This window comes from Atheta coriaria, unplaced genomic scaffold (genome assembly GCF_025399875.1).
Source record: "Atheta coriaria isolate IRGN ID8LTWV9N9 unplaced genomic scaffold, Caltech_Dcor_3.1 hic_scaffold_3_pilon, whole genome shotgun sequence".
Classification (NCBI taxonomy): Eukaryota; Metazoa; Arthropoda; class Insecta; order Coleoptera; family Staphylinidae; genus Dalotia; species Dalotia coriaria.
The window spans coordinates 8,284,477-8,310,264 of NW_027045445.1; the positions used below are offsets into that span (position 1 = coordinate 8,284,477).

The 25,788-nt window shown below is 32.0% G+C and overlaps 4 protein-coding genes across 4 annotated transcripts; all 4 read right to left on the reverse strand.

Moving 5' to 3' along the window:
* Positions 1-676: 676 nt before the first annotated feature.
* Positions 677-4,384, reverse strand: LOC135804085 (nose resistant to fluoxetine protein 6-like). The gene is made up of 12 exons (XM_065317841.1): positions 4,053-4,384; positions 3,789-3,976; positions 3,481-3,638; positions 3,314-3,390; positions 3,042-3,244; positions 2,814-2,974; positions 2,349-2,517; positions 1,981-2,165; positions 1,772-1,924; positions 1,512-1,689; positions 1,078-1,220; positions 677-1,012 (listed from the first exon to the last, which is right to left on the reverse strand). Exons 1-9 carry the CDS (start codon positions 4,288-4,290, stop codon positions 1,846-1,848), a joined length of 1,458 nt encoding a protein of 485 aa, XP_065173913.1. The 5' UTR covers positions 4,291-4,384; the 3' UTR covers positions 677-1,012; positions 1,078-1,220; positions 1,512-1,689; positions 1,772-1,845.
* A 2,229-nt stretch (positions 4,385-6,613) lies between these two features.
* Positions 6,614-10,226, reverse strand: LOC135804000 (nose resistant to fluoxetine protein 6-like). The gene is made up of 12 exons (XM_065317752.1): positions 9,844-10,226; positions 9,512-9,702; positions 9,247-9,404; positions 9,046-9,122; positions 8,777-8,979; positions 8,551-8,711; positions 8,030-8,198; positions 7,777-7,961; positions 7,568-7,718; positions 7,324-7,501; positions 7,115-7,257; positions 6,614-7,051 (listed from the first exon to the last, which is right to left on the reverse strand). Exons 1-12 carry the CDS (start codon positions 10,076-10,078, stop codon positions 6,749-6,751), a joined length of 2,154 nt encoding a protein of 717 aa, XP_065173824.1. The 5' UTR covers positions 10,079-10,226; the 3' UTR covers positions 6,614-6,748.
* A 2,096-nt stretch (positions 10,227-12,322) lies between these two features.
* LOC135789336 (O-acyltransferase like protein-like) lies at positions 12,323-15,942 on the reverse strand. Its single transcript, XM_065299126.1, has 12 exons — positions 15,621-15,942; positions 15,351-15,541; positions 14,776-14,933; positions 14,586-14,662; positions 14,317-14,519; positions 14,076-14,236; positions 13,725-13,890; positions 13,465-13,649; positions 13,249-13,402; positions 12,997-13,174; positions 12,788-12,930; positions 12,323-12,724 (listed from the first exon to the last, which is right to left on the reverse strand). Exons 1-12 carry the CDS (start codon positions 15,853-15,855, stop codon positions 12,389-12,391), a joined length of 2,187 nt encoding a protein of 728 aa, XP_065155198.1. The 5' UTR covers positions 15,856-15,942; the 3' UTR covers positions 12,323-12,388.
* Positions 15,943-21,006: 5,064 nt separating this feature from the next.
* Positions 21,007-25,388, reverse strand: LOC135789335 (nose resistant to fluoxetine protein 6-like). Its single transcript, XM_065299124.1, has 12 exons — positions 25,045-25,388; positions 24,774-24,964; positions 24,200-24,357; positions 23,977-24,053; positions 23,713-23,915; positions 23,487-23,647; positions 23,004-23,169; positions 22,753-22,937; positions 22,537-22,690; positions 22,271-22,448; positions 21,554-21,696; positions 21,007-21,490 (listed from the first exon to the last, which is right to left on the reverse strand). Exons 1-12 carry the CDS (start codon positions 25,277-25,279, stop codon positions 21,155-21,157), a joined length of 2,187 nt encoding a protein of 728 aa, XP_065155196.1. The 5' UTR covers positions 25,280-25,388; the 3' UTR covers positions 21,007-21,154.
* Between the last annotated feature and the right edge of the window lie 400 nt (positions 25,389-25,788).

A 25,788-nucleotide genomic window follows, 5' to 3' on the forward strand; every position in this document is an offset into this window, starting at 1 on the left:
CAAATTTGGGCTTTAAATTAGGTTATACTTGTTCTTTATAAAACAATACAAGAAGAAGATACTTATGTTAAACCCCTACTAATATTATAAATGCGAAAGTCCTGATGTTTGTTACACTTTCACGCAAAAACTACTTAACAGATCATCATGAAAATTTGTATACATATTCTTAGTGGTCCCCGAATGGTTATAGGCTACTTTTTATTTAATAAAAAATATTTTTTAAATAAAATAAAGAAATTGTTTAGCCAATAATACCTCTGCATCTGGCTATTTTACTACTTTAACGCCATCTAGCATTCCAGCAATGAAGCTCAAACCTAAGTACTATAGTACCATCACACTGTATTATCACACTGTATTACCGACAGCTACGTCAACATCAAATCCAATTGACTACACTATGGAGACTGTACACTATACATCCATAGACTATACTTTCAGCCATTTTAAATTTCCCGCCATTCTACTTCATTGTTACTTCTTCTGTGACTACAGACGCGTATGGAAGTAACGTCATTATTTTAGATATTCGCGAGCGAAGCCGCGGGTTAAAGCTAGTATAGCATAAAATTAATATTTAAATAATACATTGTTGCATAATACACAATTTATTAATGTAATAATACTTATAAGCTATATGAAACAACAATTCAACCATTTTAAAACATTTAAATTAGTATTTACAACGTTTTCTTAATTTTATTTATAAAACCACGATAGCATAAACCATAACCAGAATCATCAACGTCCATTTAATAATTTTCCAATCCCTTAGTCCGACGATGCAAACCACTTTCCACACTTTTATTTTCTTCATTTTGTGGACTACCAATATAGTTAATACTTGAATCTTTATCAATAGGTTTGCTTGGTGATGCAACACCCGGTTTCTTTTTATTTCCACCGCCGAAAATATATTTCTCAATAATTAATATAGGTGATTCAAATGCCAATGTCCAAACAACGGCGACAACAAAAACAACAGCAAAATTGACCAGAACTCATACATCTGCAAAACAAATTTGATTGTATTATTTATTTTACAGCTATTTGACACCATGTGGCGCTACTTACTACTCGTGTGTTGGAAAACTGTACCGCATGTTTGTGAGATAGGAACAATGAAAAGAGTACAGTGTAGTGTGTTAAATACATTGTATATGTGAGACGACCCAGAACTTGAAATATTCTAGCTGATAAAAGAGCATTTACAGGACCTAAAAGAAATGAAATAAAATAAATAAATAAATAAGAAGGCCGCAATTATGTATCGAATATTTTGTATCATTGTAGAAACTTCTTTAATTACTTCACATATTAATTACTATTGCAACATGTTTCGCTACACTGGAGCATCATTAGGCAGATAATAAATTGTATCGTCGTGTGGCGAAATATGTCGCAGTCTTAATTAATACGTGAAACCTTCAAAGGAATTCTCTTTATTTTTCTACGAATGAAATCAAGTGTTGTCATGTAAGTGCCCTAACTATTCAATATTTACTAACCCCCATATCCTGTAACACAAGCAAATATAATCCAAGAAAGCCCAATTGCCCATGCAGGACGAATGAAAGCAATGTAAGACGACCAAGCAAGACGATCGTATTCATCTTGACTTTTATCAACGTATACACATGTTATCATCACAGCTATCGAACCAATCCATAAGAAAATATTTAATAACTAAAAATTAAACATTATACTGATTTTAGTACTTATAATTTTTAATTAATTCTTATGTTATAAAAGGTAAAATTAAGCTTACTCTGTTCATTTTAAATGGTTGATCTTTCTTAACAATTTTTATTTGATAAATAAAATAGCCAGCAATAATGCCGATTAACCAGGGGCAGCACGAGAATATGTTGCAGTGTAATACAATCTGGAATGATCTTCAGTTTGTTGGGGAGTCGCAGTTCTATAATAAATTAGTTTTATTATTTATTTCAAACAAAAGTTATTACTTGTTCTTACAAAGAATTGCCATCAATTAGTTCATATACCCATGCTAAGGCAAAGGAGCTTGAGATGGATGCTAATGTCAAGATGAGGACAGCAGCAAGTGTTAACTTGGGCCATCGTTTTATGGGAAACAGAATGAGTGGCGATAAGACGAATAATTGCGTATCGACGGAGAGGTACCAAGTATGCCCAATACACTAAAAATTTTAAAGAAGTATTTAACATCAAAAAATTGACTTAAAAAAAAGAATAAATAAACTTGATTTTAAAGTTTGGTGTTGTAAACTTGAGGGTTTCAATTACAGATTAAGAAGATATTACATGAGTGCAATATTATTATCGATAAATCAATATTGCAATGTACTATAAAATAAACTTACCATTTCATAAGCATTTGTATAATTCTGAATATAGAATAGGACGCCATACCAATATTTTCTACAGTTGACGACGCCATATGCTTCTATAAAGTTCCAAAAAGGACCAGAACCAAAATGTTTTAGAATAGTGAGATGCACAGCAAGAACTGCAGCTAGAGCGGGTGTTAAACTAAAAATAAATATACATTAGAATAATAAATAAATTAAAAAACATCGTATCTACGTAAATAAGTAGGTACTTCATATACTTAAGTATAAAAAAACAAATCTTTAAATTGTGCATAACAAGTTAAAATCTTATCAACCAATTGACACTGATAAAGTTACTTAATTTATTACAGATTAGTAAGTGTCAAAAGGTTTTGGATTCTCAGACGAGGCTAATTGCAGCAATCATTCAATTAGTTTCTAAGTTCAGTTTCTAACTTGTATCACAAACAGAAAGTACAATGACTCGTAAATTACCGTAGATATCGATGCAAATAGTAAAGAAAGACATTGAAAGTTTGTTTGTTTTTCGTTGATTTGAGATAAACGTAAATCATTACAACACCACCCATTAGAAAAAAGGAATCAACAGCTACCGTGGCACCACGAATGTACATTGTCCAACCATCGGTCATAAACTAAACAAAACCAACAGAATAGTTATTATTTCGTTTTGTTTCTCGTGGCTTATTAGTTCTTACTCACCTCAAGTAATTTTATCATATTTGTTGCTCCAATTGTTGACGTATTACTAAAGATGTGACCAAGCACGACCCACATCATGCTGAAGGAACGAATACCAGAAAGACATTCCAATTGATCACCAGCAGTGCCTGGTTCTTTTGTTGCAAAGAGTTTTTCTCCATTAGTTACCACAGAAAACGCTAATAATAATGGATGCACCGTTTCTTTAAAAATAAAGGTTTAATTACATTAAATTTACATTTAAAAAGCAAGGAAAGTGGTATTCATCTTACTTTTTTCAAAATATCGTAGAAACACGTCGTATACTGATGATGTGGCCATTATTGCTAATATTATGCCAAAACACGTGCTAAATAAAAATAAATAATATTGGTCAATTATTGTATCTTTCCAAATTTAGAAAATATGAAGATTTTTAATTTTATTTTTATTTTCTTACATAACAGCTATATCTCCATCGGTAATTTCTGGATCTTGGCTTGGATCGTGACACCTGTCTTCAGTGAATACAATTGGTACTTTAATTACCTGTATTATTTTATTTAAATCATCTGCGGAACATGCATCAGGCGCGCACATTGCCCAATAAAAACCAAGCTGTAAATAAATAGTTATTAATTATATTCCACAACAAAAACAGATTTGAATAAATTTGAAAAAGTTCGTGTTTGAAACATATAAACAAAAAATCCACAAATTTTAATTCTTTGGTAACAACTCAATTAATAATTAATTATAACTAAATACCCTGCCAAGTTGTATTGATCCTAAACAATATTTCCCATTAATAAGAGTCATTGATTCACCAATATTCTTGTCTTTAGGTTGTATGTGGACCTTAACATCTCGTATTGACTGACATTCATCATAAGCACCCAAATTATACAAGTTGCCTTCAAGGATACCGGACTGCAACTTCGACATGGCATCTAACACTGTTCAGAAATTATTTATTAATTACATAATTCATATTTCAATTAAAATATACTCGTACAATAGATTAAAACTTACTTTGTATAGCCCATTCTTCTTGGTTTACTAATCCAGTCTTATAATACCTTAACGCTTTCTTGCAATTTAGAGAGATATCAGCATCTTTAAATCCACCTAGGAATGTTTCAGGATAGTTACTCAAACTGTTTATAACTTCAATATAAGTTTTAGTATTATTCATGGTAATTTCAGATGATACACTAAGAACACAAAGTAGCACTATTGATATATTTAAAATTAATTCTCGCAAAATCATTTTGATTAAATATTTTAAAATGCTGGCACAGTTTTATTATGTTATTAGTTATAATTTAGGCTATAATAAGTTATATATGGTTTTTACGGCTTGTTATAAGTTATCATACTGAATTAGATATAAAATGACACATTTATTTATTTTGCCAATTTAAGATTTGATAAATAATTAAACATAAGTGCTGCTCAAGTGCTTGATTAGATTTTGTTTATTACTTTCAAACAATCTTGTCTGAATAGGAAAATTTACTATAATATGCGCATTTCGGAAGCTAAGTCTTTCTCTTCAGGCGAAGGACATTGTTAACACTTTGTACCAGTAAACAAGATATACAATGCATACACAATTTGAGCACAGTATACAATTATTATACAATACAATACAATATTTGTATTCAAATGTAAATGTATACAATTCCCTTCGTCTGAAGAGAAAGGTTTAGCTTTCGAAATGAGTGTTGTAAATTTTATAAATGTAATGTAATGTAAATGTATTGACAATCTATATATATATATAAATGAATTGCTGTTCGTTAGTCTCGCTAAAACTCGAGAACGGCTGAACGGATTTATCTTATCTTGGTCTTGAATTATTCGTGGAGGTCTAGGGAAGGTTCAAATGGTGAGAAAAATTCGAATAATTGCCGGGAAAATCCTCAAAACAGTTCTTTTCTATAGGATAAAATTTGACATTGAGATTCAATCATAGTTATAGTTAAATAGTTGAATTCGAGATGGCGCGCTGAAGTGCATTATTGACAAAACTTAATATAATTAATTTCTTTAAATTAAAATTGCTAATCTTATTGATAGAATTGACTCTTACTACGAGTATGCCTAGCACAAAAGAGTAAAAACGAAGTACATTTTTATTAAACACTGCCGGAACGAAGTCGCGGGCAACAGCTAGTCATAGATATAATTATATCAAACAATACAATAATAATTATTGAAAAATCAATTGAGTACCTATTGAATTAGGATTTTCATGTTTTAAGTGCCAATTATCACATTGTAGGATATTTCAGTGGCACAGGTGTTTGTCGGTTAATTGTTCTTTCATCATCATTGCGTAATTTGATTTTTTATCTTTCTTACAAGAGCTAACACGTGATACAATGGATTGTAATTAGTTTTAAATTTATTTTTTAAACTTATGTGATAATATATATAATAACCTGTAGGTAAATAAATGCTATTTAAATTTATTATCATTATGAAGTTTCCACAATTATATTGAGTTCATAAAAGATCGAATTTCAGTTATCAGGAGTTTACTCGTATACTGAATGCATCACATCATTAAATTGTAATTAAATACAACCTGATCAGTTGCAGTTTAATAAATCATTACAATGTCAATCGATGTTACCTCATTTAATTTGTTTAGTGCTTTTCGTTACTGGAATCAATAACGACAGGTAAATAGGTAAATAGATTTGTCGGTTTTAAAAACGTCAATTTAATACGATTTATTTTCTAAAAAACTAAAAATGGCCGAATAATAATCCAAATAATAATAGAATTAACTTTTCTAATTTCTAATAATTTTCTAATTTCTAAACTACCTACATCCATTAATGGGTCAAATTCTATTGTTTAGAATCAGTTAATTATTTATGATTCATTGTGGCTCCTAGGTTGTACCAATTGACGGATAGAATTCTAGATTGCCATTTTGACATAGCATCAAACAGTATGTAAAACAAACATGTTAATTAGGTAATTAAAACAATTGAATTCCTGCCATTATATCAGTTAAATTTAATTATACGAAGTAAATTCTGTCAGTGAGATGAGTTTTCGCGGAAATCATATCATGCAATGGCAAACTGACAAAACCTTCAATTCATTTGCTCTGCATAGAAAAACTTTCTGAATTTTTACATCAATTTGTTTAATATTCGCAACAAAGTTTGAAGAAAGCCAGGCTAACTTTTTATAACTTTATTATACTTTATAGTATCATTGATTTAAAAATCTGCAAATACACTTAGGAAACCCGATATTCTGAAAGTAAAATGACTCACATTTATTTCTATTAAAATAAATAAAATTTCCAATACAAACTTTTAAAACTATGTAAGAATTATAATTTTTCATATGGTTTAGTTAATTATGGTATAAAAGTATAAAAATGGCAGAAATTTGTACTTTTATAAATAATTAAGCGTAGGTGTAAGTTGATTAAATGTAATTTATTCCACCGAATCACCCTGATGACAACTAACCGTATATAATCATAAATAACAAATGTCAGGTACAATTTATACTGCTATGAATCTATATTAATAATTGAGTTTTTACACTATTAATGTGTTACATTATTTTCATTTTTCAAATATTTATTATTCAATTATCACCATTATTATTATTTCAGTCTCACAATATTTAAATTAATATTTACAATAATGTTCATTTTCTTATAATATTATGACAAAAATTATTGACAAGTCACTTTAGTTTGGTTTTTCCGTAATATAGCCAGCGTTGTCAATGCCATTTTGATTACTTGCTCTTCCACTCAAACGATGATGTAAACCACTTTCAACATTACTATTTTCATTATTTGATGGGGTACCAATATTTATATTTTCAGTCACCCCAATGGGTTTACTTGTTGCCTTGTCGCCTACTGGTTTTTTTGAACTACCACCACCAAACATATGTTTTTCAATGATCATAATCGGAGATTCAAATGCCAATGTCCATACAACGCTGATTGCAAATACAAGAGCAAAGATGGCCCAAAACTCATACATCTAGAACCAATTAAATCGGTATAAGTACATAAGAACTATTGGTGAATAGATGGCGTTACTTACTGCTTGTGCATTGGAGAAAACACGTGGCTGTTTGATTGACGTAACCAAAACAAGAAGTACAGTGAAATGTGTTAAGTACATCGTGTAGGTAAGACGTGCCAATACTTGAAATACCCTCGCCGATAAAAACGCATTTACAGGACCTTAAAAATTAAAAAATATACAAAGTGTTTCAAGGTACATAAATAATATATTGGATGAATACTTACCACCGTATCCAGTTACACAAGCGAATATTACCCAAGAAAGCGCAATAGCCCATGCTGGACGAACGAAGGCTATGTAGGAAGACATTGCAAGACGATCATATTCATCCTGACTTTTGTCTACATAAACGCATGTAGCCAAAACACTCAGTGAACCAATCCACATGAATATATTTAGCATCTTAAAGTATTAAAATATTAATTAGATAATTGGAATAAATAAACAAGTTTCAGTGGATCAACTTACCCTGCTCATTTTAAATTCTCCTTTTTGTACAATTTTGATTTTATAAATGTAGTAACCAACTATGATGCCAATTAGCCAAGGGGAAGCACGAGTATATGTGGCGCTGTAGTACATTTTCATAAAATCACCAGTGTCAGCATTATCCAGAGTTCTGTTAATAAAAAAGAATTAGTATTGATTTATTTGATGTTTAAAATAATTAAACACACATTGAATTAATATCAACCAGTTTATGGACCCACGACACTGCAAAACCCGTAGAAATTGACGCCAATGCAGCTACTACAACTGCTGCAAGAGTAAATCTTGGCCAACGTTTGATTGGAAATAGGACAAGAGGTGAGAGAAGAAACAGTTGTGTGTCGACTTGCAAATACCAACTTTGGGCAATACACTAAAAAGGAAAAGACAGTATTATAATTACATCACATAATATCCACACAACATTTCAACAAAATTTACCGTTTCAGTAGGATTCACATAGTTTTGAATGTACAACAAGACACTATACCAATACTTCTTACAGGAATCATAAGCGTAGCCGTTCATTATAAACCAGTAAGGGCCTGAACCAAAGTGTTTAAGTACTGTGACGTGTACAACAAGAACAGCGGCCAAAGCTGGAGTTAAACTACAAAAGAAATAGAAAATCACAGTTATAACATAAGAAAAAATACATTTTTTTAAAGATAAATTTGTGAAGTCATGGATGAACCTTGAAAGTGAAAGGTAAATATGATTAAATTGCTTATGACAATAAAAGCACTTGAGTACGAGCTTTTTTAAGTTTCAAGTGATTGTGTGTCATATTGTGCGATAATCCCGAGGTACAATTATTTTTCGATTAATAATATCCTTATCATAATTGCTTAATTAAAGTACAAGCTACTTAATAAGAGCATTCACGTGATATAAATGTCGATAGGATTATGCTCAATAGACTGTGATTTATTTCTGATTATAAGTTGTTTGCGATCACTTACCGAAGATAACGATGCAAATAGTAGAAGAATATATTGAAAGTTTGTTTGTCTTTCGTTGATTTCAAGTAGACGTAGATCATCACAATACCTCCCATTAGAAAAAAGGAATCTACGGCAACCGTGGCCCCGCGGATGTACATTGTCCAATTATCAGTAAAAAACTTTAGAGCAAAAATTATACTTTAAGTAACGTTATTCTTCACTGGATAATAATAAAGATATTTACGCTTAAAATGTTGAACATATCTGTTACTGCTACCATCGTCATATTACTAAACTGGTGACCAATGAGAACCCACATCATACTGAACGAACGGATACCGGAAAGACATTCTAGTTGACCAGTGTTTGTACCAGGTTCTGTGGTTGCAAAGAGTTTCTCACCGTTGGTCACCACAGAAAACGCCAGAAGTAATGGGTGAATTGTTTCTATAAAATAAATATAAGTATATAAGTAAATTTTAAAAATTTTAGAAAAGTTGCTAATAATCTTACTTTTGTCAAAATATCTGAGATATACGTCGTATACTGAAGATATAACCATTATTCCTAAGATTATGCCAGAACATACACTAGAAGAAAACACAGAAGTATTAAATCATGTCAGCTATTATTTAAAAAACGCAATTTCAACTGTTTGATTTCAATTCTTTTGAAATTCGTTTTTATTTTTCATAAATAGAAATATTTTCTTACATAAAAGCTATATCTCCACCGGTAATTTCCGGATCCATACTTGGATCGTGACAATAAGCTTCTTTAAAACCAATTGGTAGTTTTGCCAACGCCATCACTTTATTTAAATCATCCGCTGAACATGCGTCTGGGCCGCACATCGACCATGTTATTGAAAGCTTCAAATTAATAAATAAACAACTATTAATTTAATTTAGAAAATGCGTCAAATTTTCATTTTTAATATTGAATACGTATAAGTTTAAATTCGGGATAATCTAGTTACCTGGTCCGAGAACTGCCCCATTCCTAAACAGTACTTTCCGTTAATTACTGTCATGGACTCTGCATCATTGGGGTCTTGATTCTCTGAGTAGACCACAACGTCACGTATCGATTGACATTCATCATAAGCTCCTAAATTGAACAGGTTGCCATCCATAATACCAGATTGCAATTTTGCCATGGCATCCAACACTGTGCAAGTTAAATACAATTAGATGACAATTGAATTAATTAAATTCCTCGTATAATGTGAGTTAAATTAAATCATACGGTGACTTCCAATAAAACTCATCTCATGAAGTGTTATAAATATAAAACTTTGAATTCACTTACTTTTCCAAGCCCATTCTTCTGTATTGCTAATTCCATTCCCATAAACTTCAATTGCCTTTAAACAATCCGGTGAAACATTAGCATCTTTAAATCCTTGTAGGAATGTGTGAGGAAAATTGTTTAACTTATTTATAATTTCACTGATCATTTTAGTATCATTGACACTAAGTTCTGATGATACACCCAATACACAAACTGTCACTAATAATGTCTTTAAAACAAAAGTTGAAGCCATTTTGTTAAATATATTTTCAACTAACGCACTGATGTGCACACTTGTGTTGTGATCCTATTAATGTGAAACCGTTTTTAGTCTCCGCACTTCAATGAATCTTGCGCGCAATCGAAGCCGTAATTGTGTAAGGGTTTGCGATAATCTCTCGTATATATACGCACTGGACGATTTATATTTTGAAAATTACAGCAGCGGGTGTCGAGTGGTTGATTAATCATTGTTGATTTCGAGTGGATCGGAGAAGGTGGACCCTTGAGAGAAAAATGTGTCGTATTTATGGATGTATGCGAATGACTAATACAATCACTATAAACACTTATTAATTGGTTTATATTGATAGCGTGCACGCTGATAAGACAAAGACAATTTTTTTTTAATATTGTAATTTTTCTTTTTTCAAATTCGCAATTTTTTAAAAGTTTGCAAATATATCAGATTATTTCAATTTTTTAATTTTTTCAATAAAAAGCAATAGATAATTAAATATTTGGATTATTGTTAAGTATGTCGATGTGTTGTAATATTTTGTATCTTAATGTTTGAAAATATTTTTTTATCTGATTTATTTATTCATTAGTCATTGTAAAATCATTGTATCTAAACATTGTCTATTTTGCGATGTCATGTTGTATAATAAATAGGTAGTATTATTTATTTGGGAATACCTGATTCACTACAACGCAGTAAATTTGGAATGTTATCATTGATAACTTGTCTCGCTGCTATCTTAAATTGCTTGAATACTATGGATTGTTACCAAAAGAAACAACTCACGTCATTAAATGACACCTCCGATTGCATTTTAATATTAAATATATTTTTATGCTTTTAGTTTTTACGATTTGTTGACAATATCAAGCATATTAATATGCAGGCTCGATGAGACGGGGCTCAACTGGGGTAAATTCCTCGGGGTCCGGCTGATCGCTCTTAAATCGCCAACACAAAAATATTAGCAAAAAAATTGTTGACTGCTCGACGGCTTTGCCTTGTTTATTCAGTTATATTGCAATTAATCGCAATTGTGTAGTTGAGTCGCATTCGATTTACCGTAGCAGGGTGCCGATAAAAATACATCATGTTCTGGGCACCGTATGAAGGTAGCGGTAGAAGTGACTCGTGTTCAGGGCACCGTACAAAAGCAGTGGAAGAAGTGACTCGTGTCCAGGGCACCGTACAAGGGCAGCGGTAAAAGTGATTCGTGTTCAGGGCACCGTATGAGCGCAGCGGTAGAAGTGACTCGTGTTCAGGGCACCGTATGTGGATGATTGTATAGCTGAATCCCATTTGCCCATTTGTTCTTAAGAATTAAAATTTTATCTCTCAGATTTCCGTTTTAACTATCTTATCTTATAGAGAATAGTCCGTAGATTAAGATTCGGCGATTCGTTCCTTTTTATCTCTATTACATTGAGGTTTTTAGTCATTATAATACACTCTTGATAATATGTGATAATAACATTAATTTTTGATTATAAGAGTCTAAATTTTGGAACTAGTATCTGTGGCATTCATAGATGGCACTAGCATGCACTGAAAATCATAAAATCGAGTTATACGGCTTATTTGTACATTTATTGACAATCGTGGGCACGAGAATAGTTTTGTATACATTGCTGTTATCTGCGATTCGGGGTAAACAACGATTTTAACGCATGTGTCCCACGCGCCGTCTCCTAGCGCCGCATCAACTTGCTGCATGCTGCGAAATACATTTTTGCAACAAATAGGTCGCCTGCTTGGTGCATAACATTAGTATATTCCAATTAATAAAAATTGGTTGAATTGTTTGGGCGTGAAGGCGTCACAAACAAATAAATTCATATTTATATATGAATTATTTTATTTTATATGTATTTTGCTATAATTCCAAATTATATAAACATTAAATTGCTATGAAATGATAAATTAAAACTACGATATTGCAAAAATAGCATTTGGTATTGTATTCTTTGAACTGAACCATAATTAACGACACAATATTATTTATTTTCTGCTGCGTTCGAATTATGATGCAAATCAGTTTCACAACTTTGGTTTATAAGGTACTGATACTACAAGCCTTTTTCTATTTTCACCCCCAAATATATATTTTTAATGATGATGATATGCAAAAATACAAACTGATAAATACTCACATCAAGAAATTATCTTTAATTAATTAGTTCATATATGCTTTATTATCCATTTAGGTTTTATTATTTAATTATTATAAAAAAATATTATTAAATTATAATTTCTACATTTCTAGCAGTCTCAAAGTATTATATTAAAATTAATATTTACAGTGTTGTTCATTCTCTAATAATATTAAGAAAAAATTATAGACATGTCACTTTGTTTTGGTTTCTCTTCAACATAGCCAGCGTTAACAACGCCATGTGGATTATTCAATGTTCCACTCAAACGATGGTGTAAACCACTTTCCACATTCCTATTTTCTATATTTGATGGGCTACCAATATGACTATTTATATTTTCAGTCACATCAATGGCTTTGCTTGTTGGTTTGTCGCTTACTGGTCTTTTAGAACCGCCACGACCAAAAATTAGTTTTTCAATGATTATAACCGGAGATTCAAACACCAAAGTCCATACAACGCTGATTGCAAATACTAGAGCAAAGATGGACCAGAACTCATACATCTATAACCAATAAAATCGTGATTAGTAAATTAATCCTATTTGACAATAAATGGCGGTACTTACAGCGTGTGCGTTTGAGAACAGTAGTGGCTGTTTGATTGACATATACAAAACTAGAAGGACTAAGGAATGGGTTAGATACATCGAATAGGTAAGACGTGCCAATACTTGGAATACCCTCGATGATAAAAACGCATTTACAGGACCTTAAAAATTGCATATTATACAAAGTGTTTCAAGGTATATAAATTATATATTGGGTATTTACTTACCACCGTATCCAGTTACACAAGCAAATATTAACCAAGAAAGCGCAATAGACCATGCAGGACGAACGAAAGCGATGTAGGATGACATTGCAAGACGATCATATTCATCTTGCATTTTATCTACAAAAACGCATGTAGCCATAACAGCCAATGATCCGGCCCATAGGCATATGTTTAACAACTGAAATTGAAATTATAAAACATTAAATAATTTTTTTTAATATGTTAGTTTTAGTATTAGTAACATCAACTTACTCTACTCATTTTAAATTCTCCTTTTTGTACAACTTTGATTTTATAAATGTAGTAACCAACTATGATGCCAATTAACCAAGGGGCCGCACGAGTATAAGTAGCGGTGTAATAGATTGTCATATAGTCAGTCAATGCGTTTGGATTATCTAGATTTCTATTAATAAAAATATAAAAATCAGTTTTGATTCATTTGATGTTTTAATTGACTGAACTTACATTGAATTCATATCAGTCAGTTTATGGACCCACGCCACTGCAAAACTAGTAGAAATGGACGCCAATGCAGCTACAACAATTGCAGCAAGTGTAATTCTTGGCCAACGTTTGATTGGAAACAGGATAAGTGGCGAAAGAAGAAACAGTTGCATATCCACTTGCAAATACCAACTTTGTCCAATACACTAGAAAATATAAATGTTTAATGATTGAAGTACTGTACTCGAACTACAAAAAAAAATTAAAGAAACAAAAATTACCCATTCTTCGGGATTCACGTAGTTATGAATGTATAACAACATACTCCACCAATATTTCTTACAGGCCTCGTTAGCACCACCGTTCTTAGGCCAGTAAGGTCCAGATCCAAAATGTTTAAGAATTGTGACGTGTACAACAATAACAGCGGCCATAGCTGGAGTTAAACTACAAAAGAAATTAAAACTTTAGTAAATAATACAACTTTTTTTTTCGAAAGAACAAATGCGGAATCATTTATGATCCTTGATGCGTGTAAATACTGCCGAAGTACTCATGATAATAAAATGAGATGAGCATACTCTTAATATAAATGTGTATGAAATTATATTAAATTGTCGGCGACAACTTACCGAAGATAACGATGCAAATAGTAGAAGAAAACATTGAAAGTTTGTTTATCTTTTGTTGATTTCAAATAGACATAGATCATCACAATACCACCCATTAGAAAAAATGAATCTACGGAGACTGTAGCCCCGCGGATGTACATTGTCCAACCATCAGTGAAAAACTAAAATAAAAAATAATTAAAATTTAATGTTTAAGTAAATTTATTCATTAGTAGATTATAGAAAAATGGGCAAAACTTACGTTTACGATGTTCAACACATTTGCTACTGCCACCATCGGGCTACTGATGAAGACATGACCAATGAGAACCCACATCATACTTATTGAACGAATACCAGAGATACATTCCAGTTGGCCTGTGTTTGTACCAGGTTCTGTGCTTGCAAAGAGTTTCTCACCGTTGGTCACAACAGAAAACGCCAGTAGTATGGGGTGAATTGTTTCTATAAAATAAATGTAAATATATTACTAAATTTTAAATAATTGAGTATAGTTGCGAATAATCGTACTTTTCTCGAAATATCTGAGATAAACGTCATAGATTGATGATACTACCATTATTCCCAAAATTATTCCAAAACATACTCTAGAAGAGATCACAGATGAAGCATTAATATTTAAAAAAATGACCATTTCAACTATTCGATTTCAATAAATTTAGAATTTGTTTTTTTCTGTTGATAAAGAGTATTCACTTACATAACAGCTATATCTCCACCGGTAATTTCCGGATCCATGCTTGGATCGTGACAATAAACTTCAGAGAATTCAATTGGCAGTTGTGCCAACGCCATCATTATGTTTAGATCATCCGATGAACATGCATCTGGGCTGCACATCGCCCATCCTATCGAAATCTACGAATAAATAAATATAGAAGTATTAATTTAATTTAGTGCATGCTTCAAATTTCCAGTTTTAATATTGAATTCGCAAAAGTTCGAATTCTGGATAATCCAATCTTGTTATGAATGCATCACATCATTATATCGTAATTAAATACATCCCGCCCGATTGGAATTTAATAAACAAACGCGATATCGAGCGATGTCACCTCATTTAGTTTGTTTAGTGCTTTTTGTCACCGTCAATAACAACTACGGACAAATAGGTAAATATTTATATCGAAATAGATAAAATTTTTGGCCAAAAAAAACATCAGATTATTAAATTAATATAAATTTTAAAATTTGATATGATTAAGAAAAAATAATTCGATTAGTTTTAAACTGTTAAATTTTAATTTTTGAATTTTAAATATTTAAACTACTTACGCCAGGCAGCAGTTGACCCGCACCTAAGCAGTACTTTCCGTTAATTACGATCCTGGATTCGCCATCACTGATGTCTCGATTCGGTGAATAGATCACAATATCTCGAACCGATTGACATTCGTCGTAAGCGCCCAAATTATACATATTCCCAGCCAGAATACCAGATTGTAGCTTGGACATTGCATCAAACACTGTGCAAAAATTAATAGAATTAATAAAAAACATCTCATGAAGTGTTAAAAACAAAATAAAAACAATAAAAATACTTACTTTTCCAAGCCCATTCTTCTCCACTTGCAACTGCACCCTCATAAAGTTTCATGGCTTTTATACAATCCGGTGAAGCATTCAAATCTTTAAATCCAAGTAGGAATGTTTGAGGAAAATCGTTTAACTTATTCATTATTTCACTGATCATTTTAGTATCATTGGCGCTAAATTCCGATGATACACCCAATACACAAACTGTCACTAATAATGTCTTTAAAATATAATTTAAAGCCATTTTGTTAAATATAAATTTAACTAACACACGGACTTTTATTTTTTAGTTGATTCCACACTTGTGTGAAGATACAATTAATTTGAGACAATTTTTGGGGTTTTTAGGGTGAAAAGGTTCGCAATAATCTTTTATATATACACGCACTGAGAGATTATTATTTTGATAATTACAATGGTGAGATTCAAGTGAAGTGGTTGATTACACATTGTAGATGTGATCTTTGAGAAAAAAATTTTACATTTATGCTTCCTACTTTGGAAATTCGTAAATGAGTAATAATAATCGAAGGGAATACCATAAACACTTATTGATTATTTTGTGTTGATTGTGCGTACGCTGATAAGGCAAAACTGAAAATTGTACTTAGCATATAAATAGCTATAAATAGCATTAGCGGGATATTTATTCTTGAAATCATCGCAATAATATTTGAAGTAGGTAAAGAGTTTAGATTCTGAAGTACCTCTTAAACAATAATGTAACATTGCATAATTTTTTTATAGGTTTTTATTAAGTGTGTCAATATGTTGTAATATTTTGTATTGTAATGTCTGAAAATATTTTTATATTTTTATCTTAGGTTTGGGTTATGTTAAAATCATTGTATCCAAAGCAATGTCTATTATGCGAGGTCATGTTGTGTAAAAAATAGGTACTATTATTTATTTGGGAATACCGGATTCACTACAACGCAGTAAATTTGGAATGTTATCATTGATAAGTGGTCTCGCTGCTACCTTAAAGTGCTTTAATACAATGGAATGTAACCAAAAGAAACAACTCTCGTCAATAAACGACACCTCCGATTGCATTTTATTATTAAATATATTTTTATGCTTTTTGTTTTTACGATTTGTTGACAATATCAAGCATATATGTATGCTGGGCCGATGAGACAGGGGGTCAACTGGAGTAAATTCCCCGGGGTCCGGCTGATCGCTCTTAAATCGCCAACACAAAAATATGGCAAAAAAATTGTCGACTGCCGGAGTTCGCGGATTTTCCCGCGCAGGCTCTCGAGGACTCAGCCTACCTGTGACACAAATTAGACGACGAAAAAAGAAAAATTGCACATTTAATCACGTTTTTGGTCCTTTTATCCCATGAGATTGAATTATTTTAAATTCCTATCTAATGCAGAATTTTCCAATCTTTCATAATTTTCAATCCGTTGGTCGCTATCGCTTTTAGTTTAAAAAATATGCACTATTATCGTTTATTGACTCCAATATGTCAGGAACGTTGATTTTTCGTTGTTTATTTAGTTATATTGCAATTCATCGTAATTGTCAAGTTGAGTCGCATTCGATTTACCATAGCAGGGCACCGCATGAGGGTAGCGGTAGAAGTGACTCGTGTTCAAGGCACCGTACAAGGGCAGTGGCAGAAGTGACTCGTGTTCAGGGCACCGTACAAGGGCAGCGATAGAAGTGATTCGTGTTCAGGGCACCGTATATGGATGATTGTATAGCTGACTCCAATTCGCCCAATTTTTCTTAAAAATTAAAATTTCATTTCTCTGATTTCCCCTTTAACTATATTATCTTATAGAGAATAGGTCGCAGAATAGTCTCTGCAATTTGTGCCTATTTATCTTTTTTAATTTACGAGATATTCGCGATTGAGTAAAATGGGCAAAAATTGCAAAATATCACTTTTTAGCACTTTTAGTCGCGTTTTTCGACCTTGTTCTGTAGGAAATATAATTATTTTATATTTTATCTGATAGGGAATTTTCCAATCTTTCATAATCAACAATTCGTTGGTAGCTATCTCTTTTAGTTTAAAAGATATGAATTTTTGAAAATCGTCGAAAAAAAGTATCAAGCACCCCCCCTGGCAATTTTTTCTTAAGACTTAAAATTTTATCTCTCAGATTTCCCTTTTAACTATCTTATCTGATAGAGATTGGTCCGTAGATTAAGACGCTGCGATCAGATCTTATTTATCTCTTTTAGTTTACGAGATAATCGCGATTGAATAAAATGGGCAAAAATTGCAAAATGTCACTTTTTAGCACTTTTAGTCGCGTTTTTCGACCTTTAACTGTAGGAAATATAATTATTTTATATTTTTATCTGATAAGGAATTTTCCAATCTTTCATAATCAACAATTCGTTGGTAGCTATCTCTTTTAGTTTAAAAGATATGAATTTTTGAAAATCGTCGAAAAAAAGTATCAAGCACCCCCCCTTGGCAATTTTTTCTTAAGACTTAAAATTTTATCTCTCAGATTTCCCTTTTACCTATCCTATCTGATAGAGATTGGTCCGTAGATTAAGACGCTGCGATCAGATCTTATTTATCTCTTTTAGTTTACGAGATATTCGCGATTGAATAAAATGGGCAAAATTGCAAAATGTCACTTTTAGCACTTCTAGTCGCGTTTTCGACCTTTTCAGTAGGAAATATAATTATTTTATATTTTTATCTGATAAGGAATTTTCCAATCTTTCATAATCAACAATTCGTTGGTAGCTATCTCTTTTAGTTTAATAGATATGAATTTTTGAAAATCGTCGAAAAAAAGAATCAAGCACCCCCCCTTGGCAATTTTTTCTTAAAACTTAAAATTTTATCTCTCAGATTTCCCTTTTAACTATCCTATCTGATAGAGATTGGTCCGTAGATTAAGACGCTGCGATCAGATCTTATTTATCTCTTTTAGTTTACGAGATATTCGCGATTGAATAAAATGGGCAAAAATTGCAAAATGTCCCTTTTTAGCACTTTTAGTCGCGTTTTTCGACCTTTTTCTGTAGGAAATATAATTATTTTATATTTTCATCTGATAGGGAATTTTCCAATTTTTCATAGTCAGCAATTTGTTGGTATCTATCTCTTTTAGTTTAAAAGATATGAATTTTTGAAAATCGTCAAAAAAAAGTATCAAGCACCCTCCCTTCGTCGTTATGTGTTATGATTTTAACTATTGTATCCAAAGCAATGTCTATTATGCGAGGTCATGTTGTGTAAAAAATAGGTAGTATTATTTATTTGGGAATACCGGATTCACTACAACGCAGTAAATTTGGAATGTTATCATTGATAAGTGGTCTCGCTGCTACCTTAAAGTGCTTTAATACAATTTTTCCCGCGCAGGCTCTCAACGACTCTGCCTACCTGTGACACAAATTAGACGAGCGGCACGGTCGAACACAATTACGGGATATTCGCAATTAGAGAAAAGGGCAAAAACAAAAAAAGAAAAATTGCACATTTTGTCTTGTTTTTGGTCCTTTTATCCCATGAGATTAAATTATTTTAAATTCCTATCTAATGCAGAGTTTTCCAATCTTTCATAATTTTCAATCCGTTGGTCGATATCGCTTTTAGTTTAAAAAATATGCACTATTATCATTTATTGACTCCAATATGTCAAGAACGTTGATTTTTCCTTGTTAATTTAGTTATATTGCAATTAATCGCAATTGTCTAGGTGAGTCGCATTTGATTTACCATAGCAGGGTGCCGATAGAAGTGACTCGTGTTCAAGGCACCGTACAAGGGCAGTCGCAGAAGTAACTCGTGTTCAGAGCACCGTACAAAGGAAGCGATAGAAGTGATTCATGTTCGGAGCACCGTATAAGGGTAGCGGTAGAAGTGACTTGGGTTCAGGGCACCATATGTGGATGATTGTATAGCTGACTTCCATTTGCACATTTTTTCTTAAAAATTTCATTTCTCTGATTTTCACTTAAACTATATTACCTTATAGAAAATAGTCCGTAGATTAAGACTCGGCGGTTCGTTCCTTTTTATCTCTTTTACATTGAAGTTTTTAATCATTATAATACACTCTTGATAATATGTGCTCCATACAAAAGTGGAAACACATCGAAACATTAATTTTTGATTATAATAGTCTAAATTTTGGAATTAGTACCTGTGGCATTCATAGATGGCACTATGATGCACTAAAAATCATAAAATCGAGTTATACGGCTTATTTGTACATTTGTGGGGATCTTTACCCAACGATTACTTCTATATTTCAAAACTTTATAACTTTCTTCATCTATATTGCATACCGTAATTCTTCATCCAAAATTCCCAAAATTCCTAATGTCTTTTATTACCTTATCATATACTACCCTTGAAAAACCTAATCCCAGAGTCGGACGGTTTGGCACGCTGTATCTAGCGTGCGGTCAGTAGCAGATGGTCCGGCTCGGATTCCCAAAATCCGACGGTCAACTTTCCCTCTCTTCAATGTCACACACTTTCTTCTACCAATCAAATCTATCGCTTTCTTCCTACTTCCAAATTTCTTGTCACCACCCATCAACTTGAAGGGTTGCTGGTGAGTGACAAGGGTGTAGGAAGATCAGTTCTTCACAACACTTTACACTTCTTGACATTACTTCTTACTCTACACTTCTTCGAGACTTCTTAACTATCCTTCTTAAGCAACACTTCTTCAAGACTTGGTAAATCTCAACATCAGATAATAAACTTAATTCGTGATATTTAAACATTGTGTCTTTGCATCAATTATAACTCCCACTCACCGATGCCACACATTTATCGACAAACGTGGGCACGAGAATAGGTTTGTATACATTGCTGTTATCTGCGATTCGGTGTAAACAACGTTTTTAACGCATGTGTCTCGCGCACTGTCTCCTAGCGCCGCATCAACTTGCTGCATGCTGCAAATTACATTTTTGCAACAAAAAAGTCGCCTGCTTGGTGCATAACATTAGTATATTCAAATTAATAAAAATTGGTTTGAATTGTTTGTGCGTGAAAGCGTCACAAACAAATAAACTCATATCTATATATGAATTATTATGTATTTTGCTATAATTCCAAATTATATAAACATAAAATTGCTATTAAATGATAAATAAAAACTACGATATTGCAGAAATGGCATTTGGTATTGTATTCTTTGAACTGAACCATAATTAACGACACTATATTATTTATTTTCTGTTGCGTTTGAATTATGATGCAGTTTCACAACTTTGGATTTTAGTATTTTGTATTGCATCGTTATTTGTATTCATGTCAATAGGTTTATTAGGTACTGAAACTACAAGCCTTTTTCTATTTTCACCCCCAAATATATATTTTTAATAATGATGATATGCAACAAATCAAACTGATAAAAACTCATACTCATATCAAGAAATTATGTTTAATTAATTAGTTCATATATGCTTTATTATTTAATTAGGTTTTATTATTAAATTATTATAAAAAATATTATTAAATTATAATTATTACATTTCTAGCAGTCTCAAAGTATTATGTTAAAATTAATATTTACAGAGTTGTTCATTCTCTAATAATATTATGAAAAAATTATTGACATGTCACTTTGTTTTGGTTTCTCTTCAACATAGCCAGCGTTAACAACGCCATTTGGATTATTCACTGTTCCACCCAAACGATGATGTAAACCACTTTCCACATTCCTATTTTCTAAATTTGATGGGCTACCAATATGACTATTTATATTTTCAGTCACATCAATGGGTTTGCTTGTTGCCTTGTCGCCTACTGGTTTTTTTGAACTGCCACCACCAAAAATTAATTTTTCAATGATTATAACCGGAGATTCAAACGCCAAAGTCCATACAACGCTGATTGCAAATACTAGAGCAAAAATGGACCAGAATTCATACATCTAGAACAAATTAAATTGTGATTAGTAAATTAAAGCTATTTGACAATAAATGGCGGTACTTACAATTTGTGCGTTTGAGAACAGTAGTGGCTGTTTGATTGACATAACCAAAGCCATAAGGACAGTGAAATGTATTAGGTACATCGAATAGGTAAGACGTGCCAATACTTGGAATACCCTCGATGATAAAAACGCATTTATAGGACCTAAAAAATAACATAATATACAAAGCGTTTCAAAGTGTGTACATAAATCCCTACTAATATTATAAATTCGAAAGTCCTGATGTTTGTTAAACTTTCACGCAAAAACTACTTAACCGATCATCATGATAATTTGTACACATATTCTTAGTGGTCCCCGAATGGTTATAGGCTACTTTATATTTAATATAAAAACATATATTTTTAAAATAAAATAAAGAAATTGTTTAGCCAATAATACCTCTGCATCTGGCTATTTGACTACTTTAACGCCATCTAGCAATTCCAGAAATGAAGCTCAAACCTAAGTACTATTGTACCATCACATTGTATTATCACACTGTATTACCGACAGCTACGTCAACATCAAATCCAATTGACTACACTATGGAGACTGTACACTATACTTCCATAGACTATACATTCAGCCATTTTAAACTTCCCGCCATTCTACTTCATTGTTAGTTCTTCAGTGACTACAGACGCGTACGGAAGCAACTTCATTATTTTAGATATTCGCAAGCGAAGCCGCAGGTTAAAGCTAGTTATGAAATAAATATATTGCGTATTTACTTACCACCGTATCCATTTACACACGCGAATATTAACCAAGATAGTGCAATAGACCATGCCGGACGAAGGAAAGCAATGTAAGATGACATATCAAGACGATCATATTCGTCTTGCAATTTGTCTACGAAAACGCATGTAGCCAAAACTGCCAATGATCCGGCCCATAAGCATAAGTTTAACAGCTGCAATTGAAATTATAAAACATTAAATAAAATAAAAATATAAATAAAAAAATATATGTTAGTTTCAGTATGTGTAACATCAACTTACTCTACTCATCTTAAATTCTCCTTTTTGTACAACTTTGATTTTATAAATGAAGTAACCAACTATGATGCCAATTAACCAAGGGGCAGCACGAGTATATGTAGCGGTGTAGTACATTTTCATATAATCGAGCGATGCGTTTGGATTCTCTAGATTTCTATTAATAAAACAATAAAAATCAGTGTTGATTCATTTGATGTTTAAATTTACTGAACTTACATTGAATTAATATCAGTCAGTTTATGGACCCACGCAACTGCAAAACCGGTAGAAATGGACGCCAATGCAGCTACGACAATTGCAGCAAGTGTCAATCTTGGCCAACGTTTGATTGGAAACAGGATAAGTGGTGAAAGAAGAAACAGTTGCATGTCTACTTGCAGATACCAACTTTGTCCAATACACTAGAAGATATAAATATATTTAAACATTGAAGTAATGATAAATTCCAAAAAACAATTGAAACTTACGTTTTCTTCGGGATTCACGTAGTTTTGAATGTATAGCAGTGTACTCCACCAATATTTCTCACAGAACTCGTAAGCACCACCGATCATAGGCCAGTAAGGTCCAGATCCAAAATGTTTAAGAATTGTAATGTGTACCACTAGAACAGCGGCCATAGCAGGAGTTAAACTACAAAAGAAATTAAAACTTTAGTAAATAAAACATAGGATGATCATGGATGATCCTTGATGCATGTAAATATTGCCGAAGTACTCATGATAATAAAATGCCATGAATTTGGATTTTCACGTCTCAAGTGATTGGGTGTCATATTGTACGATGATCCAGTGACACAATTGCATTCCAATTAATCATCTCCTTATCATGCTTGCTTAATTAAATTAAAAGCTATCCAATAAAAGCATTCACGTGATATAAATGTAGATGAGATTATGTTCAATTGACTGCGATTTATTATTTATTATGAGTTGTCTGCGACAACTTACCGAAGGTAACGATGCAAATAGTATAAGAAAACATTGAAAGTTTGTTTGTCTTTCGTTGATTTCAAATAAACATAGATCATTACTATACCACCCATTAGAAAAAAGGAATCTACGGAGACTGTAGCGCCGCGGATGTACATTGTCCAACCATCAGTGATAAACTAAAAAAAAAAATAATTAAAATTTAATGTTTCAGTAGATAATGGTAAAAGTGAGTTTAACTTACGCTTCCGAAGTTCAACGTATTTGCTACTCCGACCATCGTGCTAATGTTGAAGACATGACCAATGAGAACCCACATCATACTTATTGAACGGATACCGGAGAGACATTCCAGCTGGCCAGTGATTGTACCTGGTTCTGTGGTTGCAAAGAGTTTCTCCCCGTTGGTCACAGCAGAAAACGCCAGTAGTATAGGGTGAATTGTTTCTTTAAAATAAATATATGTATATAAGCAAATTTAAAAAAAATGAATATATAATAATCTTACTTTTATTGAAATATCTGAGATACACGTCGTAGATTGATGATACAACCATTAATCCCAAAATTATTCCAAAACATACTCTAGAAGAAAACACAGTTGAAACGTTAAATTATGGCAGCTATTATAAAAAAATACAATGTGAAATCTTAGATTCTAATAATTCTGAGCTTAATTTTCACTTGAAACAATGAAAAACAATGAAAACAATAAAAAAATATTTTCTTACATAACAGCTATATCTCCGCCGGTAATTTCCGGATCCAAACTTGGATCGTGACAATTAATTTCAGAAAAATAAATTGGCAGTTCTGCCGACGCCATCAATATGTTTAAATCATCCGCTGAACATGCATCTGGGCTGCACATCGCCCATCCAATAGAAATCTACGAATAGATAAATATAGAAGTATTAATTTAATTTAGTGCATGCCTCAAATTTCCAGTTTTAATATTGAATTCGCAAAAGTTTGAATTCTGGATAATCCAATCTTGTTATGAATGCATCACATCTTTATATCCTAATTAAATACATCCCGCAAAATAGGAATTTAATAAACAAACACGATATCGAGCGATATCACCACATTCAGTTTGTTCAGTGCTTTTTGTCACCGTCAATAACATCGACAAGCAAATAGGTAAATATTTATATATAAATATTTAGAATTTTTGGCGCAAAAACATCAGATTATTAATTTAATATAAATTTTAAAATTTGATATGATTAAGAAAAAAATAATTCGATTAGTTTTAAACTGTTAAATTTTAAGTTTTGAATTTTAAATATTTAAACTACTTACGCCAGGAATCAGTTGACCAGCACCTAAGCAGTACTTTCCGTTAATTACCATCCTGGATTCGCCAACACTGATGTCTCGATTCGGTGCATAGATCACAACATCTCGAATCGATTGGCATTCGTCGTAAGCGCCCAAATTATACATATTCCCAGCCAGAATACCAGATTGTAGCTTGGACATTGCATCCAACACTGTGCAAAAATTAATAGAATTAATAAAACAACATCTCATGAAGTGTTAAAAACAAAATAAAAACAATAAAAATACTTACTTTTCCAAGCCCATTCTTCTCCACTTGCAACTGCACCCTCATAAAGTTTCATGGCCTTTATACAATCCGGTGAAGCATTCAAATCTTTTAATCCACGTAGGAATGTTTGAGGGAAATCGTTTAACTTATTCATTATTTCACTGATCATTTTAGTATCATTGGCGCTAAATTCCGATGATACACCCAATACACAAACTGTCACCAATAAAGTCTTTAAAATAAAATTTAAAGCCATTTTGTTAAATATAAATTCAACTAACACACAGACTTTTATTTTTTAGGTGATTCCACACTTGTGTGGAGATACAATTAATTTGAGACAATTTTTAGTCTCACGCGCGCTATCGAAGTCGTAATTGTGAAATGGTTCGCAATATTCTTTTATATATACACGCACTGAGAGATTAATATTTTGATAATTACAATGGTGAGATTCAAGTGGTTGATTACACATTGTAGATGTGACCCTTGAGAAAAAAATTTTACATTTACGCTTCCTACTTTGGAAATTCGCAAATGAGTAATAATATAATCGAAGGGAATACCGTAAACACTTATTGATTGTTTTGTGTTGATTGTGTGTACGCAGATAAGACAAAACAAAAAAATTGTACTTTGTATAAAAATGGATATAAATAGCATTAGCGGAATTTTTATTCTTTAAATTATCGAAATATTTTTTGAAGTAGATAAAAAGTTATGATTCTGAAGCTTCTCTTAAACAATAATGTAATATTGCATAAT